At 43.0% G+C, this 24,786-nt stretch overlaps 2 protein-coding genes and 1 long non-coding RNA gene across 4 annotated transcripts in view; all 3 read right to left on the bottom strand.

The window, feature by feature from the left end:
• acss2 (acyl-CoA synthetase short chain family member 2) overlaps nt 1-4,337 on the bottom strand; it is a 34,919-nt gene extending 30,582 nt beyond the window's left edge. The window contains exons 1-2 of the mRNA XM_040151786.1: nt 3,604-4,337; nt 1,363-1,558 (exon numbers count right to left, since the gene is read on the bottom strand). Of these exons, the coding sequence (XP_040007720.1) occupies nt 1,363-1,558; nt 3,604-3,730 (323 nt within the window). The 5' untranslated portion in view covers nt 3,731-4,337. The remainder of the gene's footprint in view (nt 1-1,362; nt 1,559-3,603) is intronic.
• Nucleotides 4,338-5,841: 1,504 nt separating this feature from the next.
• LOC120803657 lies at nt 5,842-8,512 on the bottom strand. Its single transcript, XR_005709359.1, has 3 exons — nt 7,607-8,512; nt 6,567-6,925; nt 5,842-6,531 (listed from the first exon to the last, which is right to left on the bottom strand). It is a non-coding gene; the product is annotated as an uncharacterized LOC120803657 (long non-coding RNA).
• Nucleotides 8,513-10,691: 2,179 nt separating this feature from the next.
• mapre1b (microtubule-associated protein, RP/EB family, member 1b) lies at nt 10,692-24,669 on the bottom strand. 2 transcript variants are annotated; one of them, XM_040152807.1, is made up of 7 exons: nt 24,466-24,669; nt 20,731-20,861; nt 18,948-19,093; nt 15,119-15,320; nt 14,900-15,009; nt 14,543-14,695; nt 10,692-13,108 (listed from the first exon to the last, which is right to left on the bottom strand). In XM_040152807.1, exons 2-7 carry the CDS (start codon nt 20,849-20,851, stop codon nt 13,064-13,066), a joined length of 777 nt encoding a protein of 258 aa, XP_040008741.1. In that variant the 5' UTR covers nt 20,852-20,861; nt 24,466-24,669; the 3' UTR covers nt 10,692-13,063. The 2 variants fall into 2 exon arrangements, with proteins under 2 accessions (XP_040008741.1, XP_040008742.1); XM_040152808.1 differs by lacking the exon at nt 24,466-24,669 and adding an exon at nt 23,617-24,143.
• Between the last annotated feature and the right edge of the window lie 117 nt (nt 24,670-24,786).

The following is a 24,786-nucleotide window of genomic DNA, read 5'->3' as shown; positions in this document are numbered from 1 at the left end:
TTAGATATAGAGTCCATTACACCTGTATTGTAGATCAGTGGTTCTCCTGGGGGTCCCGACCCCCATGGGGGTCACGGGATAATTTCCAGAGTTCGCCAGATGTTTGTGGAGAAAAAATTATTAAATAACAGATTTCAGAACTTTTTAACACATTTTAGAGCTCGGCACCAGTTCCAACGGAGCCCCGAGCTCCCAACAAGCTTCGGAAAAATCAGCCTGACTTTCTGCAATAGGGATTTACATGCATAGCCACAGAAAACGTGGAATATCCAGAGTGTGTTATTTGATCATAAGTGCTTGCACATCTCTCGCTCTCTCTGTCTCTCGTTGACTGTCCCTTCACCTCCCTGTCGTTTCCCTTCTCTCTGTGGTTTTGATACGATGAAATGAAAATGGAACGGGGGCCAAAAGTTCCATTTACAACCAGGGAGAGCAGCAGGATAATAGCGGGACGCTTTCTGTCTGTCTGCCTACCGATTCTCTCCGCTCCGTTTCAGTACTATGGACAGCGCCGCCCTCGCGCACACACACACACACACACACACCCTGATGTAGCCAAAGTCATTTCACCATTTCACAGCGCAAACGCCCACTTGCTTAGCAGTGGGGCTCAGAGTAATCGGGGGTGTTCTGACTTTGAAGACGTTTTAAAGAAAAGGACGGAAATGAATTCAGCACATTTGTTACACCTCACGATGTGTGTATGCGGACTTACGCTGGCTGTAAACCGAAATCGGTTGTTGAGCGTCTTTAAGTGGATAATCATCGCGTTCTTTTTCGTAGCGTTTGATCATTTCATTGGCCTATTTCTGTTGTTTTTATTGTTTTTACTGTCACAACTCTTATTTCGCGCTGCCTTCTTGGCCATGTCTCCCTAGAACTGTTTCTATCTCCCTGTGTATTTTACCTGGTTGAATACAGAATAGGAAAAGAAGAAAATTAACCCGGCAATGGTCAGACAAACTAAAGGAGAGGACATTGAAGGCAGAACATCGGCCCTCCATCCCATTCAGTTTAATTAACCGTGGGAGTCGTAATCGTAATTGCAGCCATATGCGACCGAATGAAAAAAGTGGGAGCTCAGCGACCCACACCCGGATGCATCCAAAATCAGCCATAAAACCACACAAACACACAACTTCATAACCAGAGACTCACTGCGATACCACTACAAGGGCATTTGGTCACTCTGTTTGTTGTCATAGCCACAGTGTTTAACCACAGGAGTCGAGATGATTGTGGTGGGACTCTGAATAAAGTTTAAAAATAGACACACGCCCACGCCCGCACACACAACAACACAAGCCCCCACACACACACACACACACACACACACTCACACACAAAAAGCCTCGTACTAACCAGTAGAAGGCCACTTTATCGCCCAGTTTCTTCTCGTGGACATTGCGGTCGAGGAGGTTGTAGCTGATGTTGGTGGAGGCTCCATCCATACACTTGACAAAGATTTCTCCTTTGGTCACGTCGAAGTTGTAGTCGAGGAACTGACCGGTGTGTTTGGTCTTCCAGAAGAAATCTTTGGCGATGTTTAACCAGAACTCTGCGGGACAGAAAGAGAGGGATGGGGGAGGGGCGCATCTTGTGGTGAAATAAGGAATATGTTCATTAATCGCACTCAGAGGATGCAACAGAAGCGATCTGCAAATGCTGCTTACACATAAATGGCGAATGGTTGCGTGTCACAAATGACTGACACCCACACATTGCAGATAAATTTGTGAGTCCTCTCGGCTGTTCATGCATGAGTCAGAAGTATGGCGTTTGGTCTAATGAATGGAATGTGTCAAAATGAAATTGTACGTGCCAGAAAATAGTAAAACATTTTCATTGCAGTTTCCCAGTGTCTTCTAATTTTTACTTTTGGCCTGTAAAAAGTACAAACCTCAAATATATTTATTTAAAAAACAAAGGCAGCAAATTCAGCTTTTTTTTTTTTTGCATGCAAAATGACTTGAGCCATGAATCCATTATCAAAATAGTGGCCCACACAAATTGCTTTTACTTTCTCAACCAGTCCAGATTTCATCATGCACTGAATTCCCAGCAGAGCCCATAAACCTTGGAGCAACTTAGTAAAGACGCTGTAAATAATTCACTACCTTTTTTCAAGGTTCAACTAAAATGAAACTCGATTTAACCGCCAACGCTGTGATTGGACGGTATCTTATCTTCTTGCTGTAAATTTTCTTCCCCCGTTACAACCACTGGTTTCTTTTTTGTGAGACTTCGACCAGTGTTTGTTGTTTATCATTTAAGTGTCGATCTGGAAGATTTCAGTCCCGGTTGATTCGGCGACACTTGCACTCTCAGGCGCTGACAGCAAATGTGGTTTAATACTACTGTCGTTCTAATGAAGAAGTCGGGCAACTATTGGCCCTTTTCCATCATTCTCTGAGCAGTGGTGATCTGATTTTATGCTGCTCCCTGCGGCTGCTGATCCAAAACTGCCCCAAACGACCGTTGTCTCGATTTGTAGGCGCATTTTTGATGCATGACGGCGGCAAGCGCTAAGCTCACTGACAAACACGCTGCATTCCCTGCGACTGCTTCATAGTAAAAGTTAACCTGGTTTCGCCAGTCAGAGGCTTTTAATGTGAAGCTGCAGCAGCAGGAAATGTTCGGTTTGCATCAGCGGCAGCTTAATGCCGCATTTTTTCCGGGAATGTCGCCACAGACACCCAGTTCCTAAAACTGCAAATATATGAATATTGCAATTCTCTGATCAGTGGCCATAGGCTCAGTCACCCTTGTATTACCTCATTCGGCGACACATAGTGACTCAAGAGTCAATCAATTTAATCAATTGAATATCTTCAAGGTTTTCCACTTGTAACCCAACATCACTACTTCCCCATGATATAACTCTACTGGGAGTAAATGTTATTATTAGCCTTACGCCTGCTTCCACCTGCAGCGGAAGCTTGTTTTTGCTTGCTTCTCTTATTACGCTCCGAGGGACTTTACACATCTTCCACCACGCTTCACGAGGACGTGGCCCGAGCCGGCTGTTTAAACTACGGTAGCCACGCAGATGCAGCAAGTCTGCCCTCCTCCAGGCCACAGCAGAGGCGCTCCCTTACTACCACAGAACTCATTCAGTACAGGGAATCTGCAGGTAACACGGAGTTAAGTGTCATAATTTATAAAACCAAATTACTGTATGAATAAACCTTTGACAGATCGTGCTGGTAGGTCAAACTGTCAGAGATATTCAGTTTGCTCTGATGTGAGACAAGAAAAAACAGCAGAGGACCAGAGATTGTTATTTTTGCATTAAAAATTAACTGATCGATCAACTAATCGTTTCAGCTTTGCTTGTATGTATTGTTTGGTGTTGGACTTCAAGAGAACAAAGCGTCAGGTTATAAGTTCCTCTTTTGTTTTGTTTGTAAAAATCTTAATTCGTAAAGATACTAGGAAGTAAAGCCGTCAGATAATTGAAGTGAAGTAGAAGTATAGAGTGGCATGAAAAGAAAATCCTCAAGTGAAGTACAAGTAGCTCAAGTTTGCACTTGAGGAAATGTACATTAGTTGGTTTCCCACCACTGGGGGCAGGTGGTGACACACACGTACACTGTAACTCACCGTCTGGATTTTCTATAGATTTCGTGTAAAGCTCTTTATATTTCTCAAAGCTGGGGACGTGAGCCTTCTTCTTCAGGTCTTCGGACCCATGGAAGACGTCTTCCTTCGGGGCTTTGTCGGGAATCATCTCTGAAGCGTTTCGACCCGGACGGTTCCGTTAGATAGCGATCGAAATATCTATTGTACGGCCAGAAGCTCTCGCAGATAATCAATATCAGCACCGGAGGACGGGCGAGGAGGCTGCACGGACACCCCACCTCCCCCTTGAAGCAGCACAATTAGTCAATGCAGCTACAGGGCTAGCAGGGTGCTAGCAACAAAGTTCATTCAGACTTCCTTGTTTTGCAGAATGATTTTTGTTGCTCTTTTAGTCAAAACTTTACGTGCAAAAGCCACAGTTGAATCCGAGACGTGCAGCCGCGTTTGTTAAGGAAAGCCCAGGTCAGTTTCCGTGCAGCTCCGGGCGAATCTCTTCGTTCCTGGTGGTAACACACGGAAACGGTGAGGGGGTGTCCTGCTAAGCTAACAGGCTAAGCTAGAAGAACAGGAAAACGAGCGAAATGCACTTCAGCGCCGAAGCGAGACCTTGCTGTTTTAGCTGTATGGACTTGATGCCTTTTTAATAGTCCAATTAAAATGCTGTCCGGGAGGACGGAAGTGGACTGTTTTTGAAGTGGACTGTTTTTGTCCCAACTCTGATACTTCGCTGCGGCTGCTTCTTCTTCTTCTTCTTGTTCAGTCTTTTTCTGAGCTCAACTCTGGTTGGTCCTGACCAGCAGCCAATGAGCGCTCACGGCGCATTCAGGCGCCGCTCGAAAGCTCAGGATCCACAGCGCTAACATCAGTAAACGTGAACCCTTGTTGCATTCAAGTACTCGTCGTACGTGTTCGAGTCCACAACGTAAGTGTGTTTTTTTCCGGACGTTGTTATGTTTTGAAATTGAAATAAAGGAAGAGGACGAAAATATATTTTTATAACGTTTCAGGCAGCAGCAGCCCTTCAGATAATATCTGGCGTCCGCATACAGGACAAAAAGTTCGAAAATTCTGGTGAATAACTGCACAAACGTAGACTTTATAAAATATAGAACAATAGCCTTGTTATTATTATTATCATTATTATAATTATTATTATTACATACTTTAGGGGGGGAGGGGTGGTAGGGGTTGTAGGGTGGGGGGATGCATGGATATAAGTATTGAAATCTCGCCGTGATGTCATAGTGATTATAGTAAGGGATTAAAACTGCCAAAAGTAAACTGTGTAAAATAGATTTTAGAATGTATAAGTCTGTGTTTCATTGGTACAGCTTCATTAAAACTACATGATTCTTTTCAAAAGTACCAGTATTTAATTAGAATTTTGTAAAATAAAATAAAAGGCGATTAATAAGATGTCACAAATAATAACCTACGATGATTCTATTGATGTTGTTCTAACAAATTTGTTGGGTGTTTTAAGAACACAAAGGGCTCATAACTACATTGTTTCTTCACCTCAGTGATGTCGTCTGTTAACAAAAAAATCATTTTTTAGAAACGTGAGTTAAGTTCATCGACATCTTTCGAAAACTGACAGTTTCAGTGTTGTCACACACTGCCTGCTGCTGACATGATTGTGTATTACACTTATATTGGAAAAGGGAAGAGAACTATTCATTTATTAACAGAAAACAAACAGAGAAAAAACATTTTTTTTTAAAACGCACAGATTTCTTCCATCGAACACATAAAAACACAGGAGCGAGGCAAGAAAAGAAACTTTGACTTTTAACCTCCTTTATTGGAACATGTCTACAGACCACTAGTTACAGCAGCAAAAAAAAAAAAAAAGACAAACAACCGGTCCATCCCTCACCTAAAACCCAACCCACACACACACACACACACACAGATTAAAACACATCACACTGTAAGTCCTTATCAAGGTCATTTACAATAACGTGGCCGATTTAGCCCGAGCAAACAAAAAGTTAACACTTTTTGTCCCCAAGTCTGCACAGAGACTAAATGGGCCCCAGTATGTCAGTATGTACCCCCCCCCACACACACACACACAGAAACACACTCCCATCTCCCCACAGATAGCAGACTGTAAAGATAAGACACAATGACAGCGAGTAAAGACTTGTTGACGACAGTCTGTGTGAATCAAGCAGCATTTCCAGGGTTTAGATCCGGTGACTAAGATTTAAAGATTCAACAATCTGAAGCTTTTTTTCCCTTTTTCTTTGTTAGCTTTTGTTAGCGTGTGGTGCTTTACTCCTATAATAATAATAAGAAGAAGAACCAGTCGTCATGCAGCACGTTTCAAAAACAAGCTCACAACGTGTTTTACAGACATGAGAGAAGGTAAAAACAATGAGAAAATGAACATTTACAGGAGCAAATAAAACACAAGAAGAGAAAATATGTATTTAGGAACAATAAATAAACCAGAAAAACAAAACCAAAAGCCAACGTAAAACCAATTAGAATCTAATCTGTAGGTGTTAAAAATAAAAGTCTTTGGTAGAGTTTTAAAAGGGGACACTGAGGATTTTGGACGTCTGGCTCAGATGCCCTGTCTCCGGCCCGAACCCGGGGACTGGTCAGCAGATCTCAGGCCACGAGCCGGAGCTCGGGGAGGGAGAAGGTCAGCAGTGAACTGTGCCTTCAAAACCAGTAGTTTCAGATGAAGGTCGGGCCCGAAGGCTTGCGGGCGGCCGGAGCACATGCAGTGGCACCTGGCAGAGTGAGGGTTTTGAAGCGGGGCCGTCTCTGGACATTTTGGAGCCCCGGGGTCACGTTTATCCATTTTTAAATATTTTATGGCAATTCTAATCATTTTATTATGACTCTCTATAACTTGCACATTTACTAATTTACTTTATTATTTCAAATGTAGCTCTATTCCCCTCCTGTTCCGTGTCACGCCATCAGCATCATCTGTTCATTAGTGTGTTTATACGCACACTGGTCACCCTGGTGCCGCCCGGACGCCCGTCTAGGGGCCTACGCCTGACACTGGCCCTGGTGTAACAGAAACCGCTGACTGCCTGGGAGGCAGAGACGGATCCGGAGGCCTAAGACTCTACAGCCTGCTCTGGAAACTGCCGACAAATGCGGAAAAAATAAGTTTGTGCTCTTTCCGAACCACTGGCCCGGAATTATTCGTGACACCGGGGTTAAATTCCTTATGTCTACGGTCCATTTGTCAGTCATTTTATCAGTCTGTCATGTAGGATGCAAGTGTTGACCAGTGAAGTTTGGTCTGACAAACAGCAGGTGGCGGTTACGTCCAACTTTGGGGGGGAAACACTTCAAACGGCGGCGCAACCTGCTGAAGAGGGAGGGAAACCGAGGGACAGCATGATAAAATAAATTCTTAATAATAATAATAATAATAATACATCCAAACAATTAAATCCCGGGTCACAGGAGCCAATGTCCCTTTGTCACCGTCAGTCAAAGGTCACAGGCGACAGAAAACACGAAAACTGTGGCGTTTTTTTTTTTTTTTTGGTTATTTTTCATCCAGACTTTCACGACGTGAGTTTGATGCGGCAGCCGACGTCGTTCACACACCAGCTACTGGCGTTCAACTTTACGGGATGACCCCCGGTCAGTGAACGTACCTCGTACCGTAGGTGACGGTAACGTGAAACGGAAGAGTCCGGTGAAAGGAGAAGTGTTATGATGCAGTAAATGAATGGAAATACGAGACTACGCTCCGCGTCCGCTTGTGTGCAGGACCGAGGCCCCCTCCCGGCCCCTCTCTGACCTCTGGGCTCCGGAGCGCCGAGGGGTCAGAGGTCAAACACGGGCTCGGACGGAGGGATCGTGTGTGATGCCCGAGGCCGCTTTGTCCTCTTCGCGGACAAATACTTCAGATCCGTCAGTAGCAGCAGCTTTTTTTTCAGCGGTGGAAATGTTCTGAGTACTTGTACTAGAGTACTTGTACTCTAGCGCAGTTTACAGGCAAATATTGGGCCTTTTGCTTCACCACATTTGTCCAACTTACACGTCCTCTGGTTGGAGCTCTGGTGGGATTTAGCGCAGGCGTCCTCGACGTGTCCTAATAAGAATGATGGAGTTTTTACGTCGTCCCGAAACACAAGCGTGGATTTTTCTACACTACCGGGATCCTACCATCGTTTTCTCCGACTTGGAAATTCACGGCCTGATCATACACCTGATCAATCCTGTGATCAATCCTGTGATCAATCCCGTGATCAATCCCGTGATCAGTGTGACATCTCCACTTGGGCTTCAGGCAGGAGGGAGTCGCTGATAAACGTGTCTTGGAGCTCAGACTCAGCGCAGAATGTTTTCACTCTTAAACGGCGACTTTATTAGATTATTGCTGGATTATTCAAGTGATCAACTAAATGTCCTGTAAGCCGCCGTACACGCTCCTACTACCTCTTCAAGTGTGGAGCAGTCTGCCGCACATCAGCTATTGGTTTTTTTGGATTTGATAAAGAAACCCGACTTGACTCTCTTCGACTCGTACGGACGACACGTTTATCACCGATCACGTCGCTGCACCAAAGATGAACAAGGACTTAGAGAGATGGACGAGAAAAAACAAAAACGAGGCATTGGTTGACGTGGAAACACCCTTTTATTGTCCTGTACGAAGCGGGATTCAAGAAAAATGGAGTTCGGCAGAGTAGAACACACAAATCAGAGTCCAGCAGAACCAGGACCCAGAGAGGGGGGAGGCCCGGACCGACAGGTGAGACCCAGGTGGCCCCCTCGGCCCACGGCGCACGCACTTGTCAGCACCAATCCTTGAGAGGGGGAAAGGTCACACGGCGTGACCTTTAGAGCCACCGTCTCACTTTGCTCAGACATTTTCAGCAGACACACACGCACACACACACACCTACACCTGCGGGGCGTTCCAGGACTCCGGCCGAACCGGGGATGTGCTGCCGTCAACAGAAAGGTGTGTCGTTGTTTTTGCCTTTAAATCGTGATTTAAATCACGGAGTCCGTCCAGATGACGGCTGCGTGTCCCCAGAGCGACCCCGGACTCCGGTCAGGAGCGTGTGAGTGAACAAAGGAAAACCGGTTTGGTGCCAAACACCACATGCGGTCCGTCTCAGCTGACGCTTACCATCACACACACGTTACCACTGTCGCCGAACCGGACTCGGAGTCAACGCCACGCGAAAATGCCGTCAATCACCGCAAGAAGCTGCGGAAACCCGGCGACCGGTCCGAGGCTCTCCGGCCTCAAGGGACGAGAAGAAAACCTCCGTGCGAGACAAGAACCTGGAGCGACTGCAGTAGGTAGTCAACAGACTCAGCAGATGCACTGGGGAGTTAGCGGAGGGAGGCGGTTCAGTGCAGAGGCCGCTATGCAAAGGGGGACACCCGGTCCCCTCTGGCACTGCAGAGCAAAAAGCTCTGCTCCTCTAAGGCTCGGCGACGCGCACTGGTCGGAACCGAGTGAAACAGCAAACGTCGCTGCTCAGTTCTGCAGTTTGAAGTGTTCACGTTGGGGGGGGGGGGGCATAGAGCCCCCGAGGTCCCGCAGTGCGTGTCGGTTGCGTTTCGGCTACACACTCGGCAGGTACAGCTGAAATAGTGAAGTCAGTCACTGATCGACAAAAAGATTCAAGGGCAACTTTTTAGATCATTGATTGATTGAGTCGTTGCACAACACGTGCAGAAAAGAAAAGCTTCTACAATGTGAGGATTTTTTTTCCCTCTTTTTCAGTTTTATATGACTCTAAACTGAACAACTTTGTTTCTCAACTTTGGATCTGGGAAACTGTGAAATGCATTTTTAACAGTTTCTCCACGGAACAATCGAGGGTTGGTTGCAGCCCCACTGGGATCCCCAGATCATTCCAAAGTCGTAGCTTGTGTTGGTGTTTGCAGGTCGTGGTTACGGGGAATTCTCTTCACTGAGGATCTTCTCGGGGAAACCCTGCACGTCCTCTTCAGAGCCACTCTGCTGCTGGGTTGCCTCTGTACTTCAGCACATTAGACTTGAAACCAAAGAACCACTCTGATGTTCTGACTCTCAGCTCTAATTTGAGGCGGGTTTTACATCTGCGTGGGCCGAGCAGTGGAAGAACTAGAGCCGTTTCTATGAGCAGTACCCGGTTTTTAAGGGACCAGAATGTGTTGGGAAAATTCATCGAGATAAAATCATGGTATTTTCTATACATTTCTTATTTAACAGTACAAACATTTACCCGAACCAGCAGGGACGCACTGCACTGCGGCCGGCTTCGTGCCTTCAGTCTGGTCTTCAACACATGATCACACATCAACTGACGTTGATAATGGATGGTTGACTTGTCTCTTTGATCACTTTTCTGGCTGCAGTCCCCCAAAAACTGGGGGAAAAAACGGACCACAAAGTTCTACATTGTTCAGCAAAGACAGACCTGGTAACCATCACATTAGAGCTGAAAGTCAGTCAACACCTTTAACCTCGAAGTCCAAGCACGTGTGCTGGAGTACACAGATAAAAGAGCAAAAAAGAAGTTACTGCACTCGCACCACACTGCAAGAAACCTGTTACTTCAAATCACTCTTTGGAGAGTCCCAAAAGGCATAGATTCTGAGAGGTTCTGATGTGGAAATTAATTCTAAAGGTCTAAAGAAGTTTTATTTTTTTATTTCAGACGAGGTCTTACTGAAGGCAACTACCAGAAAATACACACACACAAAAAAGAAAAATCGACCCAGGCACCCGCTGATTTCGTGCAACAATCGTACTCGAGACGGTGTTCGTTAAAGGCTCGTGAGCTCCGTCGACTATCACCTCATGTAGCTACAGCACCTAAATCCCCGATCTGTTTCTCCAGAGATCAAGGTGCTCAAGTCAGCGCCCCGAAGCCAACGCGTCTTTAATTCTACAGAACAGCATTTTGTAAGTCTGCAGCTGTGATACTAGTCTACGTTTCTGTCACAAACTTGCATCTTTCAAAAAAAAAAAAAAAAAAAAATCACCAAAAACCTTGAATTAAACTCAATTAGCATGAATCACTGTGAACACACGTATATTTTTGTTTGCCTAATGAGCATTTGATGGAAGACTGGTGCTCCGCTGCACCTCGACACATCTGAGCTTCTGTCCAAAGTACCTCCAATGTTGTTTATTTTCAGAACACATTAAAAAATATGACTGTAACAGTACAAACATTTACCCAAAACAGCAGAGACGTACATTAAAGTAAAATTAAAAAAAAAAATATACGAAAAACGTTTGCAGATGGAAAAAAAAAGGATTTTTATGAATAAGGCCATTGATAAAGTCATGTATTCAAATAACCAAAAAATAATTAAAAAAAATACAAAAACAAGGTTTGTGTGAAATCAACACCGGTATGTTGTTTCAAATTAGGTACAAATATGTCCGAAATGACTTTTTACATAGTACAGTGGAAAAACTGGTCTCAAATTAGATCCACAATATACAATATAACTATTAAAATTGGTCAATCGGGGTGTGGAAGTACAAAAACAGGGGGAAGCAAACTTGTCATTCCCAGAAAGAAATACGCCTTCAGTGTGGCGAGTTCGATTTTTTTACTTTCATATTGATCCCACTGTGGGTTTCTTGGCTTTTTTTAAACAGCCTCGGGGAAAAACTACTTCCAACATTAGTAATGAGGGCAGGGAAAACAAAGTTTCATCAATCTACCTGATGAAACAGCTGAGAGCAGCACACGGGCCTCTTTCACAGCTCACCCCCGCGGATTTCAGATGATCATCCTGACTGTGGCCGGCTACAAGTAGTCAACACACTGATCGGCCACAGCCGGAGCTCAGCGCTTGTCACGTGGCTGCATGGGTTTCCCAACACCCTTCAGGAACGGTTTTTATTGGCTAGGGGCTGATTAAAGGCCACTGGTAGAAAACAGTGCATCTGCCTTGAAACAGACTTTCCAAAAGACAAAACGTAGAAAACAATCACTGTTGATCATGCAGTCTCTAATTTGTTTTTTGCACTTTTTACTAAACATTGGCGCGTTGATCAAAAGGCTGCCGTCTGCAAAAGTTGAAACGCTTCATCTCACATCGACCGGAAGAGTAAGCCACTTTCCTGGTATGAAGAATTGCACATCGACGAAGCTTGAAATGTGAAAACCAAGGTTTGAGTGGGAGCATGTGGGTGGCAGAGAGACAGCTGACCTGCTACGAGAAAACAGCGACCACTATTTGATATCGGAAACCCCTTTTCTCTATCGCCGCGGCTGGGGAAACAAGTTTCTGCACACGAGTAAAATCTTTCCAACGGTGTGATCATTTAGCGAGCGTGAGAAAAGCTCAAACTGAATAGAAATCTAATATATAAAAAAGGTGAGAGCATGACCGAGAGGGGCCAAAAAATAGGTTTTCGAGCAAACAACAGGGAAAACAAGACAAACAAAAAAGGAAAAAAAACTGGAGTGGGAGGAAAAAAGTGATAAAACAGTAGCATCAATTTACAAAAGCTCTTCTGAAGCTGAACAGGACGAAAACCAAGATGTGTCCTTGGCGGCAACAATTAGTCACAGGTGGAAAAAAGGCCAAGAGAAGACCCGACTGGTGCCTTATCCCAGACTAAACCCTTGAGCCCTTCAGCGTCGACACGTGTGGTCCACCAGTTGCTTTTCCCTCATTTCACATTGCTTACAAACTTAGCTTCTACATCTAACTGGCAAATGACGCGAACAGTGTTTCTGAAAGCCTGCTGCCTGGATGAAATTACAATTTCTACCATTTCAAATTGGGACCAGCTGGCATGAATACAAACTACACCACAGATTTGGTTCAAAATGATGCAGGACTAAATCTGCTAGTTGGGAATGTGTGTGGTTTTTTTTTTTTCCTTCCTGCTTTTTCTCACTTCCTTGCATGCATCTTCCTCCAAATGAATAAAATTCAGTGTCAACGGGAGAGGCACAAAACGGCTGCAGTGCCATCAAACAAAAACCAAACAATGGCGGTTAGTTTGGGACAAAGCCATGGCTGAGCCGACAGCCGGGTCTTCAGAGGAGGTTCTTCACGTTTGATTCGTTTCAAATTGATTTTTAAACACATACGACCACACACACATACATATACACACACAGAGAACATCACCGTGTTTTTCACACTGAAGTCCATTACAAAAACCAGATATGTACTGCACGATCTGGTTTTGGGAAGGTCGGGATTCCAGGTGAGGGTGGGGACTGGGATTCTTGCAGACTGACAGGTGTGTAAAAGGGGGGAAGCGGTGACCGAGGCTTCGTTGATTATTGGTAAAAGATGTTTCAGGAAAAAGGAAGTGGAGTACGGCAGCTGAAGGCTAGAGGAAGAAGTCCGGCGGGTTGGGATTCGGGTTCAGGAAAGGTGGGGGAAGGGGCCACAAGTCGTGATCAGGTTTGGTGCTGGATATAAAACCAAACTGGCTGTCTTGGCTTGACGAAGGATCTCGTTTGTAGACCAGGGCATCTAAGTGAAAAGTTGCTTGCAGTCTTGAATATTAAAACTCCTCCTGCTCCTCAGCATCCGGTATCACAAAACCCTCCTGGAGAGACGGAGACAGAGAGAGAGAGGGAAGGAGATATGAAGGAAGAGCACCAGAGATCATTTAGGAAAACCTGGAGTTTGAGGCCTTTGCTGGCCATCATCAAGCTCGTCATCTCTTTGGTGCCAGAAAACACCAGATATGTGGTTTGAGAGTTGTTGGGAAGTCTGAAAGCCTTGCTAATCGACGTACACACATTACAGCAGTGACGAAGCAGGAGATCCCCAGCAGGCTCGTGCCAACTGGCGATCAGATGGGTTATCGACGACTGAGGAGAGGATCCCCGATTGTTTTTTCTCCCTCTCGATGTCCGTGACCCACTGTGACCCCGACTCTTGACGCTCACTACCTTTACGCGCTGGCTTTATTTCTGCTGGACCAGATCGCGTCTCTGAAGCATGAAATTCACTTGTGATTGTAATGGAGGGGCTCCTCAAACTCTGTCGTCACATATACTCGGTTTTAATGCAGCTGAATAAACTATGTAGCTGTTCAGTTTTTTATTTTTTTCTGTTGTCAGACGTCGTGTGAAATTTGATCACGGCTCATAAATTTGACCTTTAGCAGCAGTCATTACCAAGCTGCTCCTTTCATGATCACTACACTCTGACAATATGAACAAAAATACGGGTTAATGAAAGCAGTGCTGTGCTGTGACATCGGCCATATTCACCTTTAAAATGAGCGACCATACCAACAGTTAGAGACTTAAAAAACAAATTTGAAAGAATCAGGAAAATGCCACCCCTAACATCTATATTTAATGTGCACAGGAACGTTGAATATTGTTTGCACAACCAGCAGCACTGAAGACTGTCAGCCTCAGTGAGCGAGCTGCATGCCATTCCTCTGCAGGAATTTGCCATGGCATCAGCAGTTGTTAACAGCAGAGCAAATGGGCTTTAATCTGTTACTGAACTAAGAACACATTACAGAGCATATTGGCTTACAGAGGATATTTTTAAGAACAAGGCTGGTTATATTCTATATTTTCATTCTTGTCAGCGACTCACAGTAAAAGACCAAAAACAACGACGTGTTACTCGTAGCTAGGGTTTGTCCTTCCAGGTGCTTTTGTGAAGAAAGACTCTAAAAGGGGTCTGAAAAGTCGGTAAATCTAGCGACAAAAGTGCTAAATTGGCACCACTGCGAATAAACGACCCCACGATGACGTAACAGAAACTGTTTGCACCAATTTAATCTGAAAGACAAACGACCAATGGGGAAATTCCAACACTTAGTTGGCTGACCAATGGCAAAACTTTTTCATAAATTCAACTCTGTTGCTCGCTCAGTCACTCACGGACATCCGGGGATGTAGCGTGGTCCAGCCGAAAATCAACCATCTACTGTTTGGTCTTCAGAATGAATCCCCGCATTAATAAACTTAATTTAAAAAGGGAAATCTCTCATACAAACAGATCCCAAACTCACGTCTGTGGCGTAGAGGATGTCTATGATCCTCTGCAGTGTGGGGTCGCCTTCTCCTTCCTTCTCCTGGCAAATCAGCTCAATGTTCCGCAGCTTACCAAAATAAAAGTCTCTCTCCTTCTCCATGTCCTGAATGGTAGATTTCAGGATCTCCAGCTGTGGAAAAAAGGGCAATTTCAGCATCAAGTTATGTTTCTGCTTTACACGTCCTCTTTCAAAACACAAAAACAAGCCCATTTCAATATTATGTGTAGGTAGTTTAATTGAGATACTTCATGTTTCCACAGTGATTCTATGGATTTTAGCTGGATTTTTTCACTGCTCATACAAAAATGATTTTTTTTTCAAAGATGCGCTGACCTCATTCAGGAGCTCTGCCCTCTCCTCATCGGCTCCTCCCATCCCCGGCTTCCTTGCGCTGACGGGAGCCAATTTGGGTGCTACCTTGGCGACAGGTGGCCTCTGAGGAGCTAAAGAGACATGTAACAAAGATCTTTTCACACCAGGGGAACTTATCTTGCATTTTCCCACTGTAATCCATTATCAGTTTCAAACTGTTTGACCAACCAGAGCTCTGACCTTGACTGAGGGCCTTTTTAGGGGGTTTGTTGAGAGCTGATGTGGCAGGGTTGGGTGTGGGCATGGCATCCTGGCCCTGTCTCGCCTCCACTGGATCATACTCCTTCCCATCGTAGTTGGCATCAAAGAACTTCTTAAACCACTGGACAAACTCAAAGTTGTCCTGGAACTTCCCCTTCACCAGTTTGTCCACTGGAATAATCTGCAAGCAAAAAAAAAAGCAAAATCAACATGTGTGTTCACTTAATGCACTTAACAAAAAAAACCTGACGTAAAATGCGTGCTTGGTATCATTTTAAAATTTTCAATACTGCTGTCAATAAAATCACGAGCTTTGGTACCGACACCAAAATGATACCTTTTAGATATCTTGCACTGCTGCACAAAACACACTTTCTACCAAAACACATTTTATCTAACAAAGTAAGCTGAGTTTATCAGTATACCTACAACTAATGATTATTTCTCTAATGCGTGATTCATTTTTTTCTATAAAATGTCAGGGAAAAATGCAAAATTTGCCCGTGATATCTTTGCAGAGCCCAAGGTGACATATTGAAAATGCTTTTTTTTTTTTGTCCAATCAACCGTCCAAAACACAAAAATATTCCATTTGCTATCAAACATGATGCATAAAAACAGCAAATCTTCACATCTGAGAGGTTGAGTTTGGTTATTTTGGAAAATTACTGGAAAAATGTATAGATTATTAAAATAAATACCAGTTAATTTTCTCTTGACAACTAATCAATGAATTTACTAATCATTTCAGCTCTACTTATTAGAAACTGCAAAAATAAAAAATAAAAACATTAAAATTACAGCTCCAATAATAAGTTGATTAATTGAGAATTCAAGTGACAGAAAACAAATTAATTGTTTTGATAAGTGAATAATAATTTCTTTTATTTTATAAACAGAAAAACCCCAAACACTTGCTGGTTCCAGCTTATTAAATGTGAGGATCTGAGGCTTTTCCAGTCATATATCATACTTAACTGAAAAGCTTTGGGTTCTGGACTGTTGGTCGGACAAAGCAAGACATTTGAAGATGTCGCTTTGGGCGGTGGGAAATTATATTCACTATTTTTCTGACATTTTATAGACAAAATGATTAATTGAATAATCAAAAAAGGTAATCAGCAGATTGATCGATAATGAAAATAACAGTTAGTTGCAGCCCTAATCACAATTAAATTCAAAGAATCAGTAACAAGACTCAGCAATCATTTGGTGCCAAGGTTTAGTACTTCCAAGTTTTTGAAATCTGGTGCATTAGACCCAAGGTTCCACACACTGACGTACTAAAAGCGTACTTTGATACCTACTGAAATACTACAAAATAAAAAAAGGCTGTAACGTTACCTACCAGGTTTTCTATGCCTAAGTATCTTATATATGTCATGTCAGTAAAGGAAAACTGTGTTTAAAAATGCCGATGAGCAACATTTACAACTAAAAACTGACCTGTTGGAATAAAATTACTAACTAACAATGTATGGCCTGTATAGGAGGCTGGGCCAAGAAGAAATGTTTGTTAAAATTTAAAAAAAAAATGTCTTCTCTGCTGGCACACACCTTAAAACATGAAGCAGGCCAGAATCGAAGCCACAGTGAGAAAAAGAGAGCAGCAGTAAGACAAAAAAAACAAAAAAAAACCAAAGTGAAGTTGTCAGTGTGAAAGGCTCAGCGGTAAACCCAATTACTCAGCGATGGAGGAAGCTGACATCATTAGACAATGCACACTCACAAAGCATGAATGAGGGCAAAGTCCACAACACAGACACAATGCCCGGGATTATAACCCTGAACAGCTATGAATACACTGATGTGCTCTACATGTTCGAGTATCTGAAACACGGATCTGTGGATGAACGCTGTGCAGGCATTTCAAACGGCACTCAGACCTAGAGCATTGAGTTAAAAGACATGGACGGCAGGAAGGAAGTTGGCCCATGAATAAATTATGGCAGCTTTGTTGATGGTCCTGCAAGCAGCTGCCTGTTCTGTCTGAAATCAGAGGATGAGTAAACTGGATCTTTTGTAATCTTTCTTGGCCTTTTGACAATGTCAACACAATCTGAGGTTATTAAAGCTATTACAAATACATTTCACTTTCTATTAAAACGCCTCTGATCGTGAAGAGGAAGGACTGAAACTAATGCAGATATGCGTAGTTTGACAGCTTGCCTCTTTTCACAGGGCAGCACTTGAACAATGTTTGTGTGTATATTTTTTTTTTATTTAAAAAAACAAAACAAAACAAAGACATGCTCATGTGAGCTCAACTAATGATCGAATCGATTGTTTTCAGTGCACTCTGTGGCACAAGAAAGCAGGGCTTAGAAAATACAGTGGGGCATTTCAGCTGTATTTGTGCATACGCACTGCTGTCTCATTACGGTCTGACAAATGAAAAATTACAGTAGTAATACGAGTGAGGGATGAGCGAACAAAGTTCTAATAAAAACAAAATGACTCATGGGAGGATCAGCACAGGAAGCTCAGCTGGTTGGGAGGGGATGACAGGAGGTTCAGTTTGCATATCAAGCAGCAGTAAGGAACCAATGGTGACGTTATTCTTAAGGCATTTTAAGACGCTCAGTTCTAACAAGCAGCCAGAGTGATCAAGGGTCAAGCCATTTCGTTTCCTGTTCTTGTAGTATCAGGGCTCTTACGCAGTTTCAATTTCGCAACTCCGGGCTGATGTTTGGCGTTTCCACCAATCTTTATGCAAGCATTTACACAGTCCTTACAAAATACACCGGGTGATTAGTCTTTGCAGTGACAGAACAGTGTGTGACAAGAGAAGGGTTGAAGTCAGGTATACAGTAGTTGTAGTGTTTGCCCCACCACAGGAAACAGTTGGAGGGCTGCCCGGTAATCTAGACCAAGCGCCCACTAATCCTCAACAACCACGCAACATGTTTCGTGTTCTCTCATTTTCAGTGCCACTGTTGAGAGCTGTAAAGAAGTCCGCTGCTGTTGAGGTTACAATTATCGTAATCCGAACACTTCCTGCAGCTGCTTCACATTAAAAGCTTTTCACCAGCCAATCATTAGACGGTTTTTTATTGTGAAGGAGCACCGGAAAACGCGGCCTCTGTCAAGGAGTTTAGCAGGATGGCGGGCCTTATCATCTATCATTTCTGTATGCAGATTCATTTCTCTCTCTTTTTTTTTAATTTTTAAGGCAAAAAGAGTGGGTTGACATCGGCGACAAAGTACTCGTAAATGAACTGGGTCTTTCAAGTACTTCCGTAATGGGTTACATGTCACAGGCACATTTCCTTGGTCCATTTTTCCAGCATTTTTCATATGATCATATCATGGTCTTAAAGTAAAAGTCAGTTTCTCCATGGAATTTATTGAAGTGACAATTTCAGTCCAGCTGTCCTTTGTTAGACGGTTTGCCTGCACTCATTTCCACGTGACAGCTTTCTTGTTGGTGCCCACAAGGATTAAGGGATTTTCATCATGTGTCATACGTTGATCGGGGATTTTGCTCAAGTATAACGTAACAAAAGATCAATCAACTTCTATCCCAAATATTTTCATCATTTCATCAGCAAGCCCAGAAAATAATCAGCAATTTTTCTTTTTTAACCGCACTGATTATCGACCTTATCTGTTGTCAAGTAAACAGCACCTTTTACAGAGCTGTTAATGTTGTACTGAGAACCGTGTCACGTGAAAACGCGTCGTAAATTGTTCTCCTTTGCCGCCCTCTAATATCAGAAACTCCTTGGTATATTTCCAGACCTTCTCCACTTTTGTAGGGGGCACCATGTACTTTGAAGCTGCCAAGTATGTGCCTATGATTACTTACTTTGTCAACTCCCATCTTTTTGAAGGAAACCTGCAGAAGCTTGAAGTTGTGGATGTATTCGTGCTCCAGCTTGGCACCAAATTTGACTTTCTTCAGAGGCACAGAGTTGGGGAACAGCATGTCCATGAACTGGCAGTAGGCAGCACCTGGACGACAAGACAAGACAAAAAAATAAAATAAAATAAAAAATAAAAAAAAATCGCATTGCAAGTTCTCCAAGGTTTTAATTGAGTAAAATCATTACAGGGACTTGGTGGGTGCTGCATGTTCAAAATTGGTTGAGGCCTAAAAAAGAAGAAAAACTCCAAAATGTAGAGTGAGGGAGTAACAGGAAAGGATAAAAATAGAGCCCATCTTCCTTTCATGTAAGAATAGAGGAAACCAACAGATATTTCTTTATTAAACATCAATGACACACTCACAAACCATCCCATGAGCTCTTTTTTTTTAAAAACACCTTCCTTCTGCTCTGTTGGCCAGTGAACGGCAGCTGAGAGCTGACTGCCTGGCTCAAGGGTAAATGAGCAGTAATTACAAACAGGAGTGTCGCTTCCTTCACCACTCTGATGACCTGAACTAAACTAAACACAAATGCAGATTAGGGCTGGGTATCAAACCTCAATACAAACGGCCAAGTATTGGCAGTTGACGATGAACACTAGGTCAAGTTATTCAGTCTTGTAACTTCTTTGCTTCCGTTTAGATTGGGTTCTTATGTGGCCCTTTGTGATAGCACATAATTAAACACTTCAATCTCCCTGCTGTGGATCAATAAAGTTTAACTCAAATAGTGATGCACTTAAGAAGGTTGGCTTCATTTGTTAAATTAAAAAAATAATGTGCAGAAAAACCCTTTTTTTTTAAAACTCCTAAATCTGCATTAGTATTTACGTACCGCTTCGAAACACCACCAGCCCTAATCCACGCGCACCACTTCCTAAACAATGTCTCGTCAGGTTCTTGGTGTTCTAGGGCAGAGTTCACAGCATTAAGGTGCACCTGGCGCCTCCCACACCCTTTGAATCAGCAACAGCCGATGTTTTTGGCAGCAACGGCTGTGCAGGGGGTTTAATCCGCTTCTTATGGGGCAGCAGCTGAAGGTGGACGTCTTTGCGGCCAGTTACGATCAATTATATCTGCTTACACCTTTCTAACCACAATGGTCATTATGAAATTGTTCGAGAGAGTTGCTGACTCAACTGTAGGATCAGTCTGGTGGAGTGGTGCTGTTGAACCGTACTGCATTACACAGAGAGCTGTTTCTGTTGTTTAACTTACCTTCATTGATATAAATGGGGATAGAGAACGGTTTTAACAAAAACTTGACATTATAACCTCCATGAAGGTCAGATTTATTCCAGGACTGTTGTGTTAGACTGCATTCATTTTTATTAGGTGTACCTAAAACTGGTAACTCAGCGTTGTGAAATTTTCGAACTGCTTTTTGCTTAAAGTTCAAGTTTTCCTTGTGTACCTTTGGTGAAACAAAGCCTCGACCTATAAAAAAACGTGTTTTATTGGCTCATATGACAAAAACAGAAGCTTCAGTGTTCTCCTCTCCCATTGTCAACATATTCAGCATCAGCGGCAGCTGAGCTGCTGAGGACCACAATGAAAATCGCACAATCATGCAAAGTCTCTCTCTCATGCTCACACCCATCCATTCTTCCAGCAATCACACCCCACCCTGGAACTGTTGCAGGAAGTCCCTTATTGAAACACACACAATAAGAGCAATATTAAAGACAAAAATCAAAACAACTCACGCAAACACATTTCTTACCTGAACACAACATTTCAATCTTGGTGAGGTTCATCTGTAGAGATTCATTGATCCAGACCAGCATGTCATGACGACTTAGGTTGTCGCTGGTCACTGAGGTGGAGTACACGTTCACAGCCATCGTCGGTCACCTGATGCCACGGAGGAGAAGACAAGTGTGAGGCGCGGAGAAACATTTCCGTGACGACAGTTTGTCTGCTGTTTATCTGTCAGCCATTCCGACAGATAAACCAACTGGTCACTTCCAAAACGTATCCCTCACATAACTGGTGGCGGAGAGTTCATTTGCATCCTCGACACCGTGTCATTATCATGAAGCGTTTTTCACTTTACACTGGTTTGTAAAAAACATGACCCAGACCTTCCTAATACAGAGAAATGCAAAGCATCTGCGGTTATCATTTCAGAAACCATTTCTGCAGAGGCAAATTCTCAGATAAACAAAGGCCTTCCAATAATTCACTCTTTATTTTGTGGTAACTCTGGGGCTACGACTAATGACCATTTTCATTATTGATTAATCTCCTGAGTATTTTCTCAGTTGATTTTTCTTTCTGTAAAATATTAGAAAATAGTACAAAAAATGCCCATCACCGTATCCTAAATCCCAAGCTGACGTCTGCAAATTCCAAATGGCAAAAATACTTGCCAGTTAATGTTCTGCCAAATGACTGATCATTCCAGCCATAGCTAACACAATAACATAAGGCATTTCGATTTAGAATATGATAAAATATTTAAATATACGTGAATATGTAAAATAGTCATGTGAAATCAGGAGAAAAACGGTCTGAACCACTGACTTTGGAATCCAGGTTGACATTTCATTTTAAGATTTGCCTGTAGTTACCCTGTAGGAACCCTCCAACAGGACTGTAGACACACCCAAATCAATACTTTATAATAAGGACAATTTAAAAACCACAAAGCATTTGTCCTCCACACCAACTGACCAATCCAAAGTCAGTTAGAGAAGTCGGACTCTACAAAAAAGCGACTATAGTGCGCACTACAATCATGACGTACATATACTGTATATAACGACCGTCTCCATAAGGTCTCTAGTTACAGCAGAGGCCCTCCTCCACAGTCCCTGCTGTAGCTGGCCTCCAGGTCAGGCCAGGCCAGTTATTTCCTCAACAGCTGAAAGCAATAGCTGAGGGGCTTTACAGGAATAAGAGTCCTCTTCAGATGTGGTCAAGTTTTGTATTTGGGTGCGCGAAAAATCTGATCCTGATAGATGATTTCACATCTAAATGAGGGATAAACCTTCCGTCATGTGTGTGTGAAAATATTCAATCACATGAGCAGCCTTCGTATCAACGGATTGTTAACGCAGGCCGTGTTGTCGAATTATTAAAAGCGAAATGTTGAACTTTTACTTGTGTTTTACCACTGCTTGAACACTAACGGCTTCTAATTGACTCCTACATTAGCGTAGGGCCTCAACTACGGATTATTTTCATTGTCGATCAATGTGCAGATTATTCTTTCGATTAATCAACTTATCCTTTAGTCAATAAAACAGAAAAGCAGTGAAAAATGCACATTCCAATATCCTAGAGCACAAGGCGATGTCATTAAATGTCTTGTTTTTTCTGAACAACAGTCCAAAACTTCTCAATATTCAATTTACTGTCATGGACGAGGAAAAAAAAAAAAAAAAAAGCAGTGAATCCTCACAACTGCGAACACGGAACCATCAAATGTTGTCAAAGTGACTTAAACAATACATTTTCAAAATAGCTTATTAATTTTCTTTCGATTGATTAATTGCTGCAGCTCTAACGGAGGTGCCAGATGTTAAGAAATAAAAAGACCGTCACTTTCCTTCGAAATGCGCTGGATTCAAAGAATAGTAGCTCAACAATAAAGTGCAGGTAGACCAACACTGCTACTAACTTGCTAGAGCTGAATCTTTCATGTTAAATTAACAAACATTCTCTGTTTTCCAGTTTCTCACATGTGATCATTTTCTGCTTTTCTCCGTTTCCTATCACTGTAGATTTAACAGATTTGGGTTTCGGGCTGTCGGTTGGACAAAACGAGAGTTTAGGATGCTGAAGTTATCTTTTGATTTGTCACTTCAGGGGAAAGTTAAGGGAAACAAACTACAGTAGAGACCGATTCTCCATTTTTTGGATCCACTTATTGTTGTGAAAAGGGTTTTAGAAATCCTAGTTAAAGTCTTAATGCTGTCTAAAACCCACCTTTAGACTTATAAAACCTTTATTTAGGAAAGCAAAAAACTGGCAGTCTTACTGCATTGTCGGCATCCAAAAACAGACCAGGTCTAATTTGAAAACCACTACATTTACACCTGTCTATTCTGGACTACAATGGCTCAGAGAAGCTCAAGACGGTTTAAAACAAAGCTTCATATTTCTGAAACCTTTATTTCATTAATGAAAGTAAAAAGCTGGCAACTGTGCTGAGCTTTCTCCATCCAGGCAACAACAGACCTGGTCGAGTTTAAATACCTCCACGCTTGTCAAACCTGGACTTGATTAACAATTAGACTCCAGTAACAGTTTCAGATTTGTGAACCCTGTCTTCTATTTGCAGAAACCAAAAAACATTTCACTGCTCAGATTTGTGAAAACGTAACAAGGGCGAGATATGTATTATGTTGGGATAATCTCATATCTGGTTTTAACTGGAATAAAATCTGGAATCTACCGTTTATATTTTCGGTTAATATTAAGATTAGTGAAGTGTCTTTTAGGGCCATCCATCAGTTTCATAAAAACCTAAAAAGGACACTGAAGTTAGTTGCTCTTTTTGTGAACTGTGCCCCAAGATTTTGACTAATTGTGGCTCCGTCCACAAGTTTTGACAAGCTATCAATTCGTTTATTGCAGAAAACCCCAACAACCATAAATGTACCTGAAACGGACCGCAAGCGGTGGATCCCGTCGACGTTGTTCTCTAAAAAACCAGGGAAGCTTGTAAAACACTCCGTCTAGGTAGCTTAATATTCAGTGAGAGGTTCTCGCCCCCCTGTGCTTTGTAAAAACACTGAATTCGTCCCGTTTCTTGAAAGTCAGGGCACCACAGGACGACTCGAGAAAACGATCGGCAGATTACGATCGATGAAAAATAATCGCTGGTTTTGTTCTAGCGACTAAAATCCCGGTTGATAGAAAGTAAGAGCAGTTAAATGCAACAGGGCCCGTTCAGAAACTTGGAAGCTAACGTTAGCCGCAGTTAGCCATGTCATAAGCAGCTTAGCTTCCTAAAATATTAACTTAGCCATGCGGCTACCCATCAGACCGTACGAGCAGTTCAGTCGCAAGCTACCGTCTGACAGCTGATTCAAATAGTTGCCTATTTACTTATATTGGCGACCAGGATGCAGCTAAGACTGGCTACGTTACTGTCTTTGGCCAAACACTGCCACAGACTAACGTGAGTCAGTTTATCTCACAGACATGACGCCGTTTCCCCGCCCTGAACCCACCGAGCACCGCGTTAGCCTCAGTTAGCTTGTGACTGATAATGCGATAAACACTTAGAGCCCGAAGCTCCGCATTTGTCCGCATCTTCACCAGCACCGACAGGGGGGTACTGTGCTCGAAGCCTCGTCCGAGTTAGTCGGTTAACTTGGGAATCAAACGGGCGCATCCCGGTTCTGCCCCTGCGACTCGCTAGCTAACATGGCAGCTAACAGAGCTTAGCCGCCGCTTCACATGCCGGCTAACGCACGGTACCGTGAGAGAACGCCGTTAAACCTACCGGGAGTCGATCGGCTTTCACAGCTCTTGGACACGATGATTTATTTTTCTCGGCTGCGACTCTGTGTCATAAAAGCCAATCTGTACTTGTTTCGACGCTATCGCCACTTCTGCTTTTTTTTTCTCTTCTGTTCTTCTTGGCAGTTCACGTTCACTCTACCGGCAGCGGAAGGACCGATTTCATGACGTCAGGAAAAAACGGGTAACGCCTAAACGCGACAACGACTTTGAAATGGAAACGAAATAAAACGTGAGGACGGAGAAAATAAATCAAGTAAAACAAAATTAAAAATAATTTAAATTTAAGATAAAACAAAATAAT

Source organism: Xiphias gladius, chromosome 18, assembly GCF_016859285.1.
Source record: "Xiphias gladius isolate SHS-SW01 ecotype Sanya breed wild chromosome 18, ASM1685928v1, whole genome shotgun sequence".
NCBI classification, from domain to species: domain Eukaryota; kingdom Metazoa; phylum Chordata; class Actinopteri; order Istiophoriformes; family Xiphiidae; genus Xiphias; species Xiphias gladius.
This window is presented reverse-complemented; position numbering and strand designations above follow the sequence as displayed.

Excerpts from the sequence above, each read along its gene's own strand:
- mapre1b (XM_040152807.1), bottom strand. The coding sequence starts at position 20,851 with ATGGCTGTGAACGTGTACTCCACCTCAGTGACCAGCGACAACCTAAGT. Across the intron at positions 19,094-20,730 it reads GATTGAAATGTTGTGTTCAG|GTGCTGCCTACTGCCAGTTC; the intron begins GTAAGAAATGTG and ends CTTGTCGTCCAG. Across the intron at positions 15,010-15,118 it reads TAAAAAGGCCCTCAGTCAAG|CTCCTCAGAGGCCACCTGTC; the intron begins GTCAGAGCTCTG and ends ATGTCTCTTTAG.